Source organism: Manis pentadactyla, chromosome 4, assembly GCF_030020395.1.
Source record: "Manis pentadactyla isolate mManPen7 chromosome 4, mManPen7.hap1, whole genome shotgun sequence".
NCBI lineage: Eukaryota > Metazoa > Chordata > Mammalia > Pholidota > Manidae > Manis > Manis pentadactyla.
In genome coordinates, this window is record NC_080022.1 from 96,401,148 (window position 1) to 96,421,858 (window position 20,711).

General features: G+C 34.3%; 1 protein-coding gene and 1 non-coding gene across 2 annotated transcripts in view; both read left to right on the forward strand.

The window, feature by feature from the left end:
- Nucleotides 1-20,711, forward strand: part of RSBN1 (round spermatid basic protein 1) — a 48,712-nt gene that overhangs the window by 1,439 nt on the left and 26,562 nt on the right. The window contains 1 exon segment of the mRNA XM_036923401.2: nucleotides 9,401-10,074. Coding sequence (XP_036779296.2) covers nucleotides 9,401-10,074 — 674 coding nt within the window.
- LOC118931198 (U6 spliceosomal RNA) lies at nucleotides 14,055-14,157 on the forward strand. The gene has a single exon (XR_005032300.2). It is a non-coding gene; the product is annotated as a U6 spliceosomal RNA (small nuclear RNA).

A 20,711-nucleotide genomic window follows, 5' to 3' on the forward strand; every position in this document is an offset into this window, starting at 1 on the left:
TATTTAATTCCAGCACACTCAGTAAAATTATGAATATTTAACCCAGAAAGTTTACGACTACCTAATTAAGTGTGGGTTTTAGAAAAAAAATAAGATTGGCCAGAATTGGTGTCTTCCTATGCCCAAGTAACCCGTTGTGTTTATGTCTATAAGAGGTGGGGTGAGGGGTGAGGGGTATGAGTTTTGATTAAGCCATGTGTTTGTACTTTGTATATGATTTTATGTAATTGATTAATTTTATCTCAAGATTTTAAGATACTTAAATGTTTCTTAACAGTAGGCCAGTTACTACACTTTAAAGAACCAGTCTTTCAATCTAAAGTTTTGTGAGTCTTGAATTCCTTCAAGTATTTTGGTTTTCAAGCTAATCATATTTGGCGTGCGTGTGTGCGTGAGTGTGGTGCTACTTCCAGATAGTGCAGTTTGTTACAAATATTTGCTCAGTACGTATTTATTTCATTGAATTAAGTCTTTCTTTGGTAGTATCCGTATCTTATCCTCAGGAATAGAAATGTGGCAGCCTGACAAGAATGCCAGTTTCCACCACCAGTCTCTTATTTTTGCCCCTTTTTCTCACTTTCTCAGTTCGTGTCTGTGTGTGTATGTGTTGACCATACAGAGCTCGAGAGAATCTTAGAGATCATCCAATTCAAGTTTGTATTGTAGAAGAGGAAACTGAGGCCCAAAGTAGTGAAGAGACTTGTCTGATCAAGTCACAGTTGATTAGCACCACCTATAAAAATTAAAAAGTTTTTCTTTTAATGAATCACTGGCAAAGTAGGGAGTAGAGTTCAGGTCTCCTGAATCCCAGTTCAAGCTTCATTCCCCAGCTGCATATGGTTGCTTTCTCTTTTTGCTATTTTTTCCACTTCTTTGCTTACCTTTTTCCCTTGCCTTGGCCTCAGAGTGGCGGTAGTCAGCCTTACCAAAAAATTCTCACCCAGCCCCCTTTTATAGGGGTATAGTGGCAATTACATGTATAACTCATAGCGTGGCTTCTCTGAGGATTGGGCAGGCCCATATTCTTTAAAAAACAAAAACCTTTAGCCTAGTGTCTGGCAGAACTTCTCTAATAATGGAAATGTTTTATTATCTGTTCTGTCCAATATGGCAGCCATTAGTCATATGTGGCCCTTGAGCCAACTTGAAAACTTGAAAGGTGGCTAGTGTGATTGAAGAACTGAATTTTTTATTTAAATAGTTTGGCTAGAGGCCACCACATTGACAACACAGCTTGAAGCATTTGTAGTTTGCCAATATGTGAAGCAGAGAACAGGATTAAAATTAAGTCATTTAAATATTTTTCCTTTTTGTTGAGATACATTTGGTGTATATATTAGTTTCAGGTGTACAATATAATGATTCAATGTATAGTGAAATGATTGCTACAAGTCTAGTTTAAACATTTTGACTTTTGAATGAGAGGCTCTTGGATTATATATTCTGGGGGAAGGATTCCCTGAGCAAATACATTGAGGGAAAAACCATGTATCATAGCCTTCTAAATAAAGATACACACTGGCATTTTAAAAGTTCTGAGAACCCTACGGAGGATAAACTGGTTTAACCTTGTTTAATCCAAGCTTTTGCACACTCTTTGAAGGATACCTTTTTTGTCCCCACTGAACATCTTTTTACTTGATACAGTGGTATGCAGGAGGCATGTCTCTGGAGTCAATCTGAGTCTAAGTCATGGCTTGACCACTCACTGTGTGACCATGAACAAATTGACTTTAACCTCCTTCAGCTTCAGTTTTCCTCTGTAAAGTGGGGTTGTTGTATTTCTTTTATAAAATGTTATGTGGATTAAGTGGGGGCAATAATATGGAAAGCACTTTAAGTATCTGGCTGATAGTAGGTACTGTTTAAACTTTTGTTATTTTATTGTGCTTGGCCCTTGAAACAACTCTTAAGATTAATAAGGAGTCTCTACACTCTTGTTATTTACAGAGCTATGTCTTCTCTTCCCTTTTCCTCAGATTTTCAGAAACTTTTAACTTTATTTTGAGGTAATTATATAGTCACAGGAAATTGCAAAAATAGTAGAGAGGTCCTTACCCTTTGCTATTTTCCCCTGATGGTTACATTTTACATAACTGTTGTATAATACCAACACCAGGAGATTGACATTGGTACAACCCAGTGTGTGGATAGTTCTGTGCCACTAAAAATCAACTGTAGATTAACCTAACCACTGCTGCAATCAAGATACACAACTATTCCATCACTACGAAGATCTCCCTTGTGCTATTCATTTATAATCTTAGGCACCTGCTATGTATCCCCACCTTCTCTAACCTTTAGCAACCACTAATCTGTTCTCCAACTCTGTAATTTTGTCATTTTGAGACTGTTGTAGAAATGGAATAATACACTATGTGATATTTTGAGTTTTTTTCCCCCACTCAGCATTATGTTCTTGAGATCCATTCAAGTTGTATGTATCAATAGCTCACTTCTTTTCATTGTTGAGTAGTAGTCTGCATTGCATGTATGTCAAGTTTAACCATTCACCTATTGAAGGACATCTTGGTTGTTTCCACTGTGGCTATTATGAATAAAACTTCTGTGAATACTCATGTTCAGGTTTTTGAGTGGATATAAATTTTCTGGGAAAGAAATTGCTGGATCATATGGTAAATATATGATTTAGTTCTCTTTATAATTTTTTGTAAAGGTATTGCCAGTTTTCTAGAATATCTGAATTATTTTACAATCATATCTGAAGTGTATCAGAGATCCACTTTCTCTACATCCTTACCAGGATGTGGTACTGTTACTATTTTACTGATTCTATTTTTAATAGGTGTGTAGTGATAACTCATTTAAGTTGCATTTCCCCATGGCTAGTGATACTTAACATCTTTTGATGTCATCATTTGCCGTCCATATATCTTCATCAGTAAAATGGTATGTCTGTTTATGTCTTTTGCCCATTTCTAATTGAATTTGTTGGTTTTTAATATTAAGTTTTGAGAATTGTTTGTATATTACAGATACAAATTCTTTGTCAGATACGTAGTTTGTAGATATTTTCTCCCACTATGTTGCTTGTCTTTCCATCCTTGTAATAGGGTCTTTCACAGAGCAGAACTTTTATTAAATTTTGATTAAGTCCAGTTTACTGATTTTTTTTCTTTTATGGGAAATGCTTTTAGTATCATGTCTAAGGTCCCAAGATCCTAGGTCCCAAAGACTTTTTTTTTTTTTCCTAAAATTTTTATAATTTTAACTTTAACATTTGAATTTCTGATCCATTTGAGTTAATTTTGTATAAGATGAAAGGTTTAGGTCAAGGTGAATTTTTTTTTTTTCCTATGTATATTCAGTTGGTGCAGCAATTGGATGAAAAGACTATTTTGTTGAAAAGACTGTTCTTCCTCCATTGAATTACTTTTGCACCTTTGTCATAAATTAGTTCCACTGCTTATTTTTGTACAGCCTGTTGGCTCAGAATGGTTTTTACACTTCAAGTGTTTGAAAAAGCCCATGATGTGTGAAAATCATATGAAATTCAAACTCAGTGTTCTAATTAAAGTTTTATTGGAACACCACTCTGCTCATTCCGATGTATCGTCTATAATAGTTTTCACACTGCAATAGCAGAGAAGAGTAGTTGAGACAGACCCAATGGCCTGTAAAACTTACTGTCTGGCTCTTTATAGAAAAATTTTGCTGTCCCCTGAGGTAGATCTTTCAGCTGAGAGACATGTTCCTGCACACTAGTCCAACAGTACTCAGTCCAAATTCATGTATAAGTTATTCATAAATTTCAGATTCCAGATGTTTGGAGTTGCGTGAAACAAAAATTTAATCTGTAAATGCTAAGGTAAATTTGCTTCATAGGAAATAAAGTGATTTTTGAAGAGTTAAAGTAACATGCTTAAAATTTTCTACTTATTAAGTTATAGAGCCTAATCTAGAACCCATTTTTTTTAACTCATGGTCTAGTTGGTTTACACTTTCCACCAAGCACATTTGGATTGTTAGTTAATAAAGAGATGTTAGAATGTTTTTATTTCTTAAAAGCAACAGGTTTGAGTCTTAATTAAACTGATGGTTATCTGTATCCTTTGAAATCTTAATTTTTTTTTCTCCTTCCTAACACTCATAAAAAGCACAGAACAAACTTCTCAGAAGAACCCATCAAAAGAAGTAATGCTTCTTTTTAACTTCTTGGTTAGTAAATTTATTACTTCAGTAAAATTTTAATGTTTTTTAAGAGGAAGAGGCATTGATTGCCATACCTGTCTTCTCCATTGTCATCAAATATCAGGGTTGTTCTTAAATATTCCCTTCTCAACATTTTTTCATCTTTGACCAACTGCCCAGCTTCTGTCCCTAAGTCGCACAACTAATTGAAAATTTCTGTGATGTCGGAAAGTTATTGGCAGGAATTTTGTTTTTGTTTTTGTTTTTGGTGATAAGAATAGGAAATTATTTTGGGTTTGTACAGAGAACTGAAATTGATGATTTCATTTATCAGAGCAACAACTTCAGGGACTAATTTTTCCTCACTCATCCAGAAAGAGGCAAAAAAAAAAAAAAGCTTTTAAGGGCATGAAAATTTTTGCATAACATAATGCCATCTTTGTGATCATGCAGAGTTATGTAGTGGACATTTAGTAAAATATTTGTTGAATGAAGTAGTGCTCCCTTTATTGGAGGTTCTTCCAGGCTGTCTTAAGTCTGGTAATTCTAACTAGATAATTATAGTTGATGATCTAATGGGAGTATTGCATCGAGGAGTTGATAGAGAAGGCAAAAAGGAAGAGACTGTAGCGTAGTGTGGTGGAAGAGCTTAAGTTCTGGAGTCAGACAGGTGAGAGTTTGAATCTTGGTTGTCACCTAACTTTGTGACCTAATCTAAGTGATAGTAGATATTCATCTACTTCATGGTTTGTTTGAGGATTAAAATGAGGTAAACTGTATGATCTCCAGCAGATACTAGGTGAATAATAGTTTTCTTCCTTCTTTAAGATAACTTTTTTTCTTTTTCTTTTCTCTGTGGTACACTGCATTGTACTCTAGGTTGGTAATTTCTAGCTCTAGTTTTGGTATCCCAGAGTTATTGCCAGTTACTTCAAAGAATGTTATCAAATACTACCATTATGAAAATATAAAGATGGTGAGCATTTACTGTGTGTCACATACTGGGATGAGGGACTTACAGTCCTTGTCTCATTTACTCCTTATAGTAACTCTGAGATTTTAATGTGAGAAAATTAAAATTTAAAGAGATTTATGAGCTTGCCCAGAGCCCTTAGTAAGCAGTAGACCTGGGACATTAAACTAGGTCTGCTCAACTGTGAAGCACCTGCTCTTAAATAGCACACTACTGCCTCCACAATTCACCTATTTTGGGGTAATAATGGTAGTTAACATCATGTATTGAATATTTGTTTTGTTCTATGACTATTGTAAGTACTTGTATGCTTTGTTTCATTCATTTACCCTGCACACTGATTTTATGCGGAGGCACTGTTACTTTCCCCCATTTTACCAGTGAGCAGGAAGGTACAGAGAAAATAACTTGAAAATAGTAAAACCGTTAGAAGTGGTAGGACAGGAATTTGAATCTTGCCAGCTTCTCTGAAACACTAATTTAGAGGGGGGTAAAATAAGGCAATGTTATAAACATACAATGATGTTAAATTATGGCTTTTGAAATGAACAGTTTTTTGTTTTTCCTTTTTAGTCAGGTTTTTATATAGAATTGAAAGAATTCTTGAGATCAACAAGAACTTCTTTTCAGAAAACAACCTTAGCTTTTTTCTTTATTATGATTAACAAAATATAAGCAATTGTAGTTTTGTTTTTGCTTATTTAGCATTATTTTTAGGAATTGAGGATATTACATGGTCTTTTTTTGGTTCTAAGCTGTAATTCAAGTGTAAGAAAATGTCATGAAAAGGTAATTTTACATTAATGAAAACTATCAATAATGATATGAATAAATTATGTTATTGGATAGTTGATAATATTGATAATAGCACATAGGATTTTATTGATGGTGTTATATTAATCTAGTTATAGTTTTAGTGACCTTTTTTAAAATAGCAATTTGTCTCAGATGGATGCCTGTATCTTCCTCTGTAGAATTATATGCTTCTCTTTATATTTAATCTCATGATTTGACATGTGAAAGCTTTCCTTAATTACAGGTATGGTGTAGTTTGGCTCTTTCTCTATAAAAGAACTGATATTAATAACTTTGAGCTTTTTCTCTGTAGGGTAGTACTCAAAATGAACTCCTGAATATGTTCTCTGTTGGGAAGTTAAAACACTCCTCCAGAAATGGAAAGATTGTGAAGACTTTAGATACTGACTTAAAAAAAAAATCGAGATGCAGTTTTCATATCACATTGAGATGCAGTTGACAGATCACATTGTATACCTCAGGGTATAATAACATACTGATTTGATAATTTATATGGAAAGGACATTTTTAAGTAACGTTTTTAATTCAAGGCAAGGCAACCTCTATGTCATTCTCATAAAGCAGCAGTGGCTAACTTATAATAATAATAATAATCTTTAACAAGTTTGTATATGTATGCCATTCTCAGTAGTTGTCACCACAATAATTCAGAAATAAATTTTGTTGATTCATGGAAATTCATTAACTAGTATGAAAAAATAGTCTCAAATTTCTCTGAAAACAAAAGCTAGCTTTCTATATCTCAGCCTTAGATTAGGAAAACAGGATTAGTTAGGAGGTAGATTTATTTCATATTTTATTTATTTTTAAATATTTCATGTTTTATTCATACTCATTTCTTAGAATATGAAATTCATTTCATATTTTAAACTTATCATGTTGAAATACGAGATTACAATCAATTTAAGGTCCTTTTCATTTCCTTACACAGTGTTTTTTTGAAATGAGTCATACTGGACTAATTGAATGGTTCTCACATAAATAAGTTTTGGAATAAAAACCACAGAGACTTGGCCATGTTAGGAATATCATTGGTAAGCTGATAGTAATACAGAAAATGTGTTACAATCAAGGCAGCTCCTTCTTCATGTTAATTTCAGTGGCAGATCTAGGTCACAATTCATCTTCTGCATACCAAATACCTCCTTTGAAGCTTAAAATAACAGGAACTATTCAGAGGTATTTTCTTTCCTTTTTTTCTATGAAATTGCTAAAACACTTAGCAGAAGGTAATTAAATTACTGTTTTAAAATTAGTTTGACCTTTAATGGCGTTAACATTTAGTTGCTTGGGAGAATTGCCTAAATTACTGATTTGATTATGTGAAAGTATTTAGATTAATTTTATTTGGTAAGAAAAATAATTGTTTTAACAAATTCTCAAAGATTTAGTTGCATATTAAATAAAAGATTGCTTTTTCTCTTGCCAATTGAAGCAGTCTGATAACATGCATATTTTGGTGTGTGATCTCAGCTTAATTATATGTTTGCAAATGAAGGGTTTTCTTTCTGTTGTTTAAAAGCAAATGCTAAACAGAATTAAAGTCATTTGGTATCTGTACAGCTTTAGTCTTTTGACTTGCACTTTTGAATATTTTCTTAAGATGGTTTCATAACTTTTAATGTCTGGTGATATAGAATGATTTGGTATAGCATCCTGTAACTGTCACATACTTACATATTACACCAAGTAAATTCTTTGCTATAAAATTTATTTAACTTGTTCTTCTTAGATTTAATAATTGGATTAATTATCTGTCTTAATGAGTTAGAATGAATTACTAACAATGAAGTACTTGAATCATACTAGAAATACTGCTGTTGGGTAGATAAATTCTGTACAGTAAATACCACACCAAGCTTGAAGGTGGTCAGGACTACACCTGCTATTTAATCCTAAAAATTTCCTGATAGGAATTTTTTCCAACTAGTAAATAAAAGATGCCATTCTATTTTAGGTTTGTCATCCATGCTAATCCTTTAAAAATAAAATTTATTAATTATTAAAGTAATATATATTTATTGTAGAAAGTTAGAAAAGACAAATGAGCAATACAGATAAAAGGTAGACATTTAAAATCCTACCAGTGTAGATAACGACCATTAACACTTTGGTATATATTTCTCTGGATATATTTCTGTGTTGTATATATGCAAAACATACAGATCAGTCAGACTTTTTCCTCTCTTCAATCCTTTGCTTCTCCCTGGAATATTTTTACCTAGAAAACATGCCTGGCTTGTCTTACTGTTTAGGACTTTACCTAAATGTCCCCTCCCAAAAAGAGCTTCCTCAGCATCTAGAGTAGCCTACTGATACTTGCTTTTTCTTGTGCAACTAGATTGTAAGGTTCAGAAGTAGAAATTGTGGCTGTCTTAGTCAATGCCACATTCCTAGTGCCCAGAAGTATCCCTGGCATATAGTAAGTACTTAATAGTTGTTTGAGTGAATGAAATAAAAATGAGGTCAGATTATATATGTGTTAGATAGATGCTCTGGAAAGAAAAGTTAAGATATATGTCACTTACCTTAGATTGCTTACAGTCTATAGGAAAGGTGGGAAATGAAACACATACTATACAGAATGTGTAAGTGATATGATGGGGAGGTAAGTACTCAGGATAGTACGCTATCCACATTGGGTGGGAAAGAGTTGCTAGAGAAGGCTTTCTGGAAGAGTGACAATGTAAGCATTCTGTAACCTTGTAATTGGGCAGTTCTTTTCATCTGTAGTATAATTCATAATGGCTGGACAGTATTTTATTAGTATGTAAGCACCAGAGTTTTATATTCTTTTATTACATATGTAGGGGAGTCCCTAAGTGACACTTTCACGGATCTCTTTATGTGTCTTCATTTATTTTCTTAGGTAATTTTTATGTGTTAGTTGACTTCTGGGTAATATTTTCAAGCCTTTTGGTACATATCCATTTTGGAGGGCAACAAATATCTTGCCATGAAAGTTGTACCAGTTTATACTTATAGCAACAGTATATGAGAGTATTTAAAATAAAAAACATCTTGCGAATTTGGGAGGCAAAATGCTGTCTTACAGCTGAATTGGCCTTTGTTTTATTTGCCTATATGCATCATAGTAATCTGTTGATGGACAGCAAAATATGATGAGCTTCAATTTGGATTTTATAATGGTTACTAAATAGATATTCCATGGAGTACGGCATATATGAAATTACTTGACTATTTCTTGTAGTTTCAGTTGCCAGTCATATTAAATTATATGCTTACCTTTGTATTATCTACTTTCTAGCATACTCTTCAACCCAGAATATTGCTGTATTTTAAGCTCTTTGTCTCACTTGTTTTATAAACATGTAAGTTATAATGGCAAATGTAGAGAAACTGAGAATAGGCTATTTAATTTGAGATCAAAGTACCTTAAGAAGCTTGTATGTTGACACTAGGCCTAGCAACTAACTTCTTTTTAATTATTGTGGCCAGAAACACCAGATGAAAATGGTAAAACCCAGAGAGCTGACGATTTTGTCTTGAAGAAAATAAAGAAGAAAAAGAAAAAGAAACACCGAGAAGATATGAGAGGAAGACGCCTTAAAATGTACAATAAGGAAGTCCAAACCGTCTGTGCTGGTCTGACCCGCATCAGTAAGGAAATCCTCACCCAAGGACAAATAAATAGCACTTCAGGAGTTAATAAGGAATCCTTCAGGTATCTGAAAGATGAACAGCTGTGCCGATTAAATTTGGGCATGCAAGAATATCGGGTACCCCAGGGAGTACAAACACCTTTTATGACTCACCAGGAACATTCTATTCGTAGAAATTTCTTAAAAACAGGTACTAAATTTAGCAACTTTATCCATGAGGAACACCAGTCCAATGGTGGTGCTCTTGTCCTTCATGCTTACATGGATGAACTCTCATTTTTGTCTCCAATGGAGATGGAGAGATTTTCTGAGGAGTTTCTTGCTTTGACATTCAGTGAAAATGACAAAAATGCTGCTTACTATGCTTTAGCAATAGTGCATGGAGCGGCTGCTTATCTCCCAGACTTCTTGGATTACTTTGCTTTTAATTTCCCCAACACTCCAGTGAAAATGGAAATTCTGGGCAAGAAAGATATCGAAACAACCACCATTTCAAATTTTCACACTCAGGTAAGGTAAAATCATCATTAATATTTAGTAACAGTACGTCAACAGTATTAACATTGTTATGTTGCATAGGACATACCAGCACACTTTTGATAAAAATTTATGGTAGTAAAGGTGGTTCAAATTGTTTGTTTATTTCTCTAACTGAAAAATCTGAATTGCTGGAGTTCTTTGGTGACTTGTTACTTGCTTGGTCTAAGAAATGCTTTATACATGTTATACATGATCATAAGTCTTTATAGAAAACCAGCTTGAAAGTGAATCTAGTTTTTGACAGATAGGTATGTTAGTATGGATGATGTCATTTAGATCTGGTAGCTTCAAAGTAGTTTTAGTTAATACTTACCTTTTGTGTCATAATAAAACATGTGAGGGCATTGGACTGTTTTTGCCAGGTTTTTTGCTGTTTTTGTTTCTCTTCTTTCAGTAACTTGTTGGCAGTCTATCCCAGAAATATATCCCATTTATATGTGACTTGGAAGTGTCACTAGGAAGACCGCCATAGCCTTTGCTCCTTCTGCCTATGCACTGTTGTAGGTGAAGACATTTTCTAAAGCCTTGCTTGGGCAGCTAGGCTTAAGTCAGCAGGGAAACCTCTCCTTCCTAACCAGTGGGTTTTAACCAGACCTTTTTTCAATGAAGTTATTTTAGGACATAACAAGAAGTTGATTATATGTCCTAGTTTTTCTTGCTTGTTTTTCTCATAAGGATTATGAACATGAATGGTCAGCTGTAAGTCTGTATTATAGATATAAATCCTATACAATTTTAGTGGATAATATTTCACTTTTTAGAGATTTGTGGTTATATAACCTGTTTTTTCAGGTTCTCTAACAATATGCTGCCATTCTTTTCCTTAAGACTTTTTTTAGGTAAATAGACTGTTGCATAATAAGACTCTCAGCTGCCTGCATTATAGTGGTTTCAAGCCATTTCGAAACCTCCTCTGACTTGAATCTTTTTAGTTATTCTTACCATCCTTACCTCCACTGAGGGGAGTATCCAGTTTAGATTTCTGAGCTTCAGAATTTCTCTAATTGAAGTTCTCTCTGCAGTAGAGAGAGCAGGAGCAGCCAATCTGGAGAGGTCGCAAGATGGGGCTGCTCATGACGTTGGAACACGATGTGCAATAAAAGGCTTCGTCTTGGATTTTGGCCTTGTTACCACAATCAGGTACCGAAGTGCTGACTTTTGTAGTAGATTTTGTTTTTTCTTTTTCTTTTTTTTTTTGTAAAGGAGTTTTGCCCTTTGAAAGTTAAGGAGTCTTATTTTTATAAACATTGCAGAAGGGACTGAAAACACTTCTAATAAAGTTTATAATCCCTGTAAGTCCCTATTTAACAAAGAAAGATATTGCTGAGAGCAGAGTTAACATGCTCTATCACTTTTTTAATTAAGAAAAAATGCAGCAAATTTTCTCTTCTAATTGATAGACCAGCAAGCATATCTGAGAAGTCAGAAACTTGGGGGGAAAAAGTCTTGGTTTTGTAATGGTGACTTTTTAACTTTCATATTAATTAGTCTAAAGTGGATCAAGCTTATATGTCTGTAGCCAGTTACCAATCAGAATAGTTAATAAAAGAAAATATCTCTAAAAATTCCCTGCTGATTTTTGTCCTCCAATTAATTTTTTTAAATGGAGCTGAAATTTCAATGACTGTACCAACAACTTACCTTAAGATTTGCTTTGAGATTTACAAAATAGCTACTTTTTAAGAACATACCAGATTATTATTAAATTAGGTAAGATTAAGCACTTCAACCATATAAGAATATTAAGGTGTATCAAGTCTCATGTTCCAGGGATCCTGGAACTTACCTTTACTTATGAATTTTCAGTCATTAGAAATATGAGGTAGGTTTTGGAGGGTGAAGTAGACCATGAAACTTTAAATTTGCACCTATAAATGTTGGGATGGTAGCTAGCACACTAGTTCACATTAATTTAACACTTCATGGTTTATAGAAATGCTGTCACATTCATGTCTGGATATTTGAAACAACCTGTGGGATAGGCAAGAAATTTATTTTGTTTTCCATCAACAAAACTGAGGCTTGGAAATATTCATTGTTGTCTAAGTTCATGTAGCAAATAAGTAGAAGAGGTCAGGGTACAAACCTAGGCCACCTAAACAAATATGCCTATCATTTTCCCATACTCCTCCTCCTCACTTCAGTCCTTGAAGAAGAGTCTAGTGCTTTTGTCTAATAAGTAGAAGTCAGTGAAATTAAAACATCTCGGTTTAACAACAGTATTCAGAAGACTATTGTAATATTTTTAACAAATACCTTTAGATTGTTGAGAACTGAATACCCTAAGTATTTTGGACTTCTGTGTTTTTGAAGTCTTAATGAAGTTCTGTTAGTCTATAAATAAAGTGAAGTAAATTTTTTGTTACCTTAGAGGCACAGTTATTGGAAGTTATTTATAGTTTAAATATGTAGCCATAATAATTATTCCTGCTATTTCAAGACAGGTTGTTCAGCAAACATTTATTGAGAACCTACTATGTACTGGCCATTCTGTTCTTAAAAAGACTAATTGATGAGCTCAGTCTAGTGGAGAAAATGAATAAACTAGCAGTACAATACAGTTTGATAAGTACTAGAATCGAGGTATGCATAGGAAAAACCCTGTAATAGAGGGAACACAGTTTGTGGTGTTACCTAACTCAGACTTGAGGTGATTAGGAAAGGCATGTTAAAGCATGTGATGCTTATAAGTAGAGTCTTGAAAGAAGATTAGTACTTAGCTTAATCAGAGCATATCAGGCAAAGGGAGTAATAACTTATTAAATCACAGAGGCATTAGAGAATGTGGCACTATGAGGGAGCTGCAAATAGCCTGACATGGCAAGAGTATATGCTGAGTATTAAGGGGTGGTGGGAGTTGAGAACAGAGACAAAATCAGGATTGTGAAGAATTCTATACGATGTGCTAAAAAAGAAAAAGTACTTTTTCTTAAAGGTAACGGGGATTAATTAGTAAATGTTAATAGGGGAGTGTTATCAACTTATGTTTGCAAAGATTATGCAATAGTGTGGAGAATGGGGTTGAGGAGGAAAAGGAGATTGGAAGTAAGAAGACTAGGTAGATTACTATGGTAACCAGATCAGAAATGATCCATGTCCAAACTTCTGTTGACACTAGAAGGAATGAACTTTGAGAAATAATTAGATGAGACTAATTGCACTTGGTGAGAGAGAAAGCTAGCGACAAAATGTGGTTCTGACAAATGGGTGGGATGGGGGTACTGGTCACAAAGTCAATACATTGTTGAAAAAACTGGTTTCTAAAGGTGGAAGGTGTTGATGAGTTCATTTTGAGGTATTTTATGTTGGATGTATGTCTTGCCAATGGGTTTCAGCCCCGGGCAAGTCCACTATGGATTCAATTCAATGACCAAAAATATGACACTAGAACGTTCTTGGGGTGAAAGGGTTATACCCAACTTTATTTCCACGGTAGCAGGTCAGTCACTAAAATCTTGTTCACTCAGAGTGAGTCTGCATGCAGCAAGCCAGTCTCTGCCTCTGGGCCTCTCTTCTGCAGCCTTGCAGCCGTGCCACTGTGTCGCCCAGAGCACTGGGCAGGGCTCTTTATATAGAGTCAATAAGGACGCATTGCCCACATGTCTGTAGTGAGCTAGCCAACCAGGGCCAGGTGAGAATCCTGGCCACAGGAAACTTAATTTTATCCACAAGGTACCTGTGAAAACTAACAGTTAGAAATGTCTATTAGGTGGTTGACTATATGAATCTAAATATTGGGAGACCTATAGGCTGAAGATGGAGAAGTTGGATTCATTAGCATGTAGGTGATACAGGGACAGCATTAGAGTGAAAAACAGATGAAGCTAAGAGTGGAGTCCTCTGGTGCACCCACATGTAAGTATGAGGAACATGGGAAGAAAAAAAGAAAGATGGATAGAAAGAAGATTAGGATACAGGTTTTCTAGGTTTTAAGAATGATAGAGTTGTCCTTGCTTCAGCAGCTCGTGTACTAAAATTGGAATGGTGCAGAAAAGATTAGTATGGTCCTTACACAAGGATAACATGCAAATTCTCAAAGAAGTCCATATTTTTTGGTCGGGGGGGTAGTGGTATAGCTTGGAGAATATAGCCAGTGGTTCTGTAGCATCTTCCTGTGTTGACAGATAGTAACTGCACTAGTAGGGGTGAGGATTTAATAATATGAGTAACTGTCGAACCACTGTGTTGTGTATTTGAAACCAGTATAAGATTGTATAGCAACAGTACATTAAAAAAAACTGATAGGGTGATTAAATATCACATCTTTTTTTAGGGCTCAAGTAAGATAAGGATGGGAAAATGTTAGGTTGCTCAATTAGAAATTTAATTGGAAACATCAAAAGGAGTGCTTTGCAAACCCTGGCCATCTAAATATTGTAAATTTTGCTTTTTTTTAAAGAACCTTGCTGCTTGCTCTGTGTATGAGTTCTGGCATCACCAGAAATGCAGACTCTCAGACTGCTACCCAGATCTTCTGAGTCAGAATCTGCATTTTTCAAGGTCTCCTGGTGATTTCGTATGCATATTTAGGTTTGAGAAGCAGTACTTTTAGAACTCCACATTAGCTAGAGGAAGTAAAATGTAGGTTTGTTTTGTGCAAGAAAAATTATAGCTTCTGTTATTTTTATATTTTTAAATTATTGTAGTGGCAAAGCTAGGATGCAGATAATAGTTTGTTTTCTTTTAATATTCTTTTAAATATTCTAACACCAGAGGAGGTAAGTTCACGATAAATATCAGTTGAAGCACCAAGTTAAACCTCAAATTTGATTACTTAACTCTCTGCAGTTGATACAGGGTAACTCTGTAAAGTTGACTTTCTAATCTGAAGGACTATATATGTATTGACACGGTATGGTATTTTATAAATCTGTAGGATTATTCAGGTCCAGTTAAGTTTTAAATAGTCATTTGCTAAATAACAGCTTTGATCAAAAGCTTGTGTTTGTGGAGTCTTTTGGTCAGTTAACGGAGAAAAATTAGTGTTTACTTAGAAATACATTTCTCCCTAAAATAAGTATATATATTTGAGAAACAAGTATGATTTGATTTTTTTTTTGCTTAGGTGTTGTTATTGTCTTGAATTATTGGCTATTTGAGAACTTATTTTAGTGGTTTTAGGTTTTGAAATGTGCAGTTCTTGACTTCCCGCCTTATAAAAATTCAGTGGCAGCTGATAAGCTGATTCAAATATTCTTCTAGTCATTTTATGGACTAACAGAATTTTAGAGCAGGTAAGGAGCCATTTCAAAGCTTTTGTTTTATAGATGAGGTCACATTTTGGTTGTGAACTTCCCCAAGGCTAAACAGTGGCCGATTTTCTAAGAGGAATTCTTTTCCCTCTGTCTTTGAATGGTATCAAGTTCTATAGGGATGAGGACTTAACACTTTATAATGTGCATATAAAGTGCAGATTTTGATTTTTGTAGGTCTGAGTTGGGACTTTTTTAGTCCACATTTGTGACAAAATCTCAGATGATGTTGATATTGCTGGTCCAGGAACCAGCAAGGCAGTAGGTCTTGAATTCTATAATGAACTCAAACAAAAGCAACAAGACACTAAAAATGTAGTGAAAAATGGGGAGTTGTTTTAAGTATCACCATTGGAGACTGTTTTCATCTCATTAGCAACTAAGTAATTGAAGGGTGTATATGGAGAACAGTGTATATATGCATGTGCTGGGGGGAGAGAGGATTAATTAAAAAAGCACATATACTAAAATAGGATTTTATGCTCTTTATATGGCAAATGTGTACATTTTAAGTTGTTTTTTAAAAAAAATGTCTGTATACATACAATATTGAAGTCTCTCACTGAGGATCATAGCTCTTTAACTTTATTTAGGTGGTAGCAGAAGCTTTTATAAATGTTACTTTCATTACTATGAATTGGTAATGTCTACTGTCCAAAGAAATAACAAACATTATTTCCTCATTGTATGTTGTGGCAAGGCCTAAAATGGGCTTATTAGTTCCCCATTTTTTATTGATATATAGTGAATTGGTAGTACTAGTTGAGAGAGTAGAACTAGTAGAGTACTTTGTAGCTTGGTAGATACCTGAGAAGCTCATAAGGAACTACACATCAATGTGTTACATAAAAGGAGAAATAAGTACTTTAACTACTGACTTTATAAAATAAAACAGAAAATGGTAGGTTTTGGGGTTTTTTTTCCTCTCATTCTAAGTATGGCTAATAATAAACTCATTTTGACTCACACTGCTTTTTCACTGTTTTAAAGTGGGAATGAATGCCTTTCTATTCACAGGTCACAAGGTTAGGAAGATTGCTGGCTAGCTTCTTCCTTTCTATTTTTTAAACAATCAGCTTAACTAGGCTTAACTAGGGAATGGAATCCTTACCATTCCCTGCCTCCCCATAAACACAGGGTTTCTCAAACAGTGTATTTCTAGCTTGGTGTTCTATTTTTTTTGTGTGTTTTTTAAAAATTATTGATTTACTTAGCGCAGGTTTAGGTTCAAAATTGAGCCAAATTGAGGAGAAGGTACAGAGATTTCCTGTATATTCCTTGCCCCCAGTTCCATAGCCTCCGCCATTGTCAACATGCACCACCAGAGTGTTATATCAACATTTGATGAACCTATCTTATATATCAATCACCCAAAGTCCATAGTTTACGTTATGGTTCACTCTTGGTGGTATGTATTCTTTGATTTGAACTAATGTAGAATGACATGTATACATTGTTACAGTAACACAGAGTATTTTCACTGCCCTAAAAACCTGTACTGAGTTCATTCCTTCTCCTCCCAACCCTTGGCAGCCACTGATCTTTTTACTGTCTATAATTTTGCCTTTTCAAGAATACGGTATAGTGGGAATCATACAGACTTTTCAGATTGGCTTCTTTCACTTAGGAACATGTATGTCTTTTCATGGCTTGATAGCACATTTCTTTTTTTAGGGCTGAATAATACTGCATTGTCTAGAGGTACCACAGTTTTATTTATCTGTTCATTTACTGCAGGACATTTTGGTTGCTTCCAAATTTTGTCAAAGTATGAATAAAGCTACTATCCTCTAAGTTTACAACTGACTTAAGATGTCCTTTTTAAAAGGTATACATATTGGGGACACAGTTCAGCTTTCTCTGAATTTGTGGTTTATCATTTTCCTGCATATTCTAATGTTTGCTATGCATGTATGAACATATAAACTTCTGTGTGATTTAACACTTTATAAGTAGTATTTTACATGTATCATCATGCAGTTTGCCTTGGTTCAGCATTGCTCTTGATAATTATATGATACATGTAACTCTCGTTCATGCATTTTAACCTGTGTATTTAGTATTTTGTTAATTGACTGTATCACTTTTTATTCTCCTGTTCTTGTACATTTAGGTTGTTTACAGTTTTATAATATTATTGTGTTGCAGTAAGAATATATGTGGAGGTTTGTCCTGGGATGTATATCCTGGATACATCCTATGTATCTTATGTATGTATAGCCTGAGATACCTGTTTGCTTTTTTCTCCTGAGATTCTATAACTATTCTGTTGCCTGAATATAATGACTCAAATGAGACCTCGTGTGTCTGGAAAGTCTTCCTTTACAATTCCATTTATTTGGTAGTTCAGATAGGTGTGGAATTCTAGACTGGAGGTGATTTTTCTTCAGATTTATAAAGGCTTTACTCCATCTCTTTAGTTAAGCTTCTGTTGTTGTTGCTGAGAAATCCAGTGTCATATGATTCCTGATGCTTTTTAGGTGTCTTTTTTTTTTTTTTTCTGGAAGCTTCCAAAACCTCTTTACTGAAAATTTTCAGAATACTGAGGATAATGTGCCTTGAGATGGGTGTTTTGTTGTGTTTTTTTGTCTTTTAATTTCCTATGAAATATTTCTGACATACAAAGAGGTACAAGAATAATAAACACCTGTATTCTTAACCACCTGGTGCAAGAAATAAAACATCACTAATGCAGTTGAAGGCCACCCCCACAAGCTCCCATGATTTTCTCAGACCTCAAAAACGCTGGTGTGAAGCTTTTTATATTCACTCTGATGAGCATTTAGGCCTTTTCATTATGGAAATGCATATCCTTCTGTTTGGGTAAATTTTCTTATATTATTTCTTTGCTAATTTCCTTACCTCAGTTTCCACTGGTTTTTTTCCCTAAAACTTTTATTAGTTGGATATTAGGCCTCCTGACTGGACCTCTAATTTTCTTACTTTCTTACTTAATTTTCTTACTTTTCTTTGTCTCTTCGTTCTACTTTCTGGGGAGATTTAACTGTCTTCCTGTTGATTCATTTCAGCTGTAATGTTTTGAATTTAAGACTGTTCTCATTTTCTATTTGTTATTTTTTCTCTGATAACTTCTTGTTATTGGATACAAAAAAATCTTTCACCTCTCTGATAATATTAATTATACTGGTTTTGAAATTCTCTTTTATTCTACTAGTTGTTTATTTTTCAACAAATTCTTTTTTGTTTTAATCTTCTGTTTATGTAGATATTTTCCTCAAACATCTGGTGATCTGTTTAGAGTTAAACATCAACCAGTACAATATGATTAGAAAACTCTGTGAGCACATAGGTGGGACTTATCATTTGATGACTGAGTAGGGAATCTGGCCATATTATTGTAAGAAAAACTCCAAATGTCAACATTTAGGGATCTTTCTCTGGGGCTTTTAATTTTTACAGATAAGAGTCCACCATATTTTTTGCCACAGTAGTAAAGCAGGTTATACCCTTGTCTGCTAGAATTCTTAGAGCTGAACCATGGAAGTAGGTAGATGATTTCATTGTTAAAAGTATGGAATTATACATAATTCCCTATTTTCAATATAATGGCCCTCTTCAATCCATGTGCTATCTTGGTTTCTATAGTCTTTTTGATTCAATTTCTCCACAAAATAGGGTGAGAAAAAATATGGGATGGGGAGCTGGAAGGTAAGTGGAGGGGTCCATTGGACCCTTGTACAGATTCTAAACCCATCTCTTTTTTCAGTTCCATGCTTTGTTCCCATCTTGTGATACCAGATTATGTAGCACAAACTGGCTTTGGGTATTTTCTATGTACTTACTCAGTATTGAAAGTCCTTAGTCTGCCAATTTCCCTATATACTTTTGACCTTCTATAAATGTTTTGATAGCTTGTACCTGTTGTTTTTTACTTTTCTCTTTGAGCTTCTGGGATTTATAGCCTTTCTGTTTTATTCTCATTAAGTGAGGTTTTGATAATGAATAGAAATAAGTCATGTGCTCAGTCTGTCATGTTTAACTAGTAGCCCTCTGCAGTTTTTTACCTTTACCAGATTCTTCCCATTAGCATTAAAACATCACCCAAAAGATTAAATAAACTGTATTCTTGGGTTAAGAAGAACCAATACCAAAATGACGATTTTCTCTAAATAATAAGTTGAACACAATCCCGATAAAAATATCAATAGTTTTTTTCTGGAACAACCAAGCTGCTTTTGAAGTTTATATGAAAAAGTAACTGGGCAAGAACAACCAGGAAAACTTTGGGAAAGAAAAACTATGATGGAGGAGTGCCCTATCAGATACCAATATATTCTAAAGATTTAATTATTAAGTGTGTACTACTTTATGAATCCTTTTCAGTAAAACAGAATAGTAAGTCCAGAAATAAACCCAGGTACATATAGGCATGTGATATATAAAAGTGATAGCATCTCAGATCATTGATAGAAGAGAAAAGCTGGTCTTGGGGTATAAGGGTATATATCTAGAATTTATCTTTGTATCTGTATCACTGTATGCCAAGGTAAATTCCAAAAGGGATCAAAGAGTTTAAGTGTAGGAAATGGAGATGTAAATGTAATAGAAGAAAACATGGGAGAATTTTTTCATAACTTTGGAGTGGGAAAGAGCTAAGTATGACAGAAAGAAAACAGAAATCACTAAACAAAGTCAAAAGATGAATTTTGAAAAATTATTTACAATTTATATCATTGAGACGATTAACCTTCCTAACCTATAAGGAGCCCCAGAAAAAGAAGAGAAATACTAGCTCACTCACTATAAAAACAAGCAAGCATTGTGAATAGACAGTTTGCAGAAAAACAAATGCAAATGGCCCTTTAATTTTCATGTCTGAAAAGATCAAATTAGTAAAAAAATCCAAAAGTTTGATAGCATTCTATTCATGAGGTGAGCAACACATACCTTTCTCACATTGCTGGTGGGATCGAAAATTTACACACCTTTTGGGGGTTGCTCAGTCTTTACCATCTTAAAAATTCTCCCTTGATCATTTCCTCTAACTACCAACCTTTCTTATTTTCGCAGCTAAACTTCTTGAAAGAATTGTTTACACTGCTGTCCCTATTTCCTTATCTCTCCTCAGACCACACTGATTTGGTTTCTGCCCTCACAATTTCTCTGAGACATCTCTTGTTAAGGTCACTCATAGGCATTTTTCTTCTTCATCTTACTGGAATTCTCAGCATTTTGACTAAACTCCTGTTGAAATTCTTTCTTTTTGAACTTCATGATACTGTGCTCTCTTAGTTTTCTTTGTAACTTCTCTGATCATCTGAGAATTCCTTTACATTCTTTTTTGTCAACTTCTCTTCCCTTTTGTATTTTTTAAATTGGAGCTTTCCAAGACCA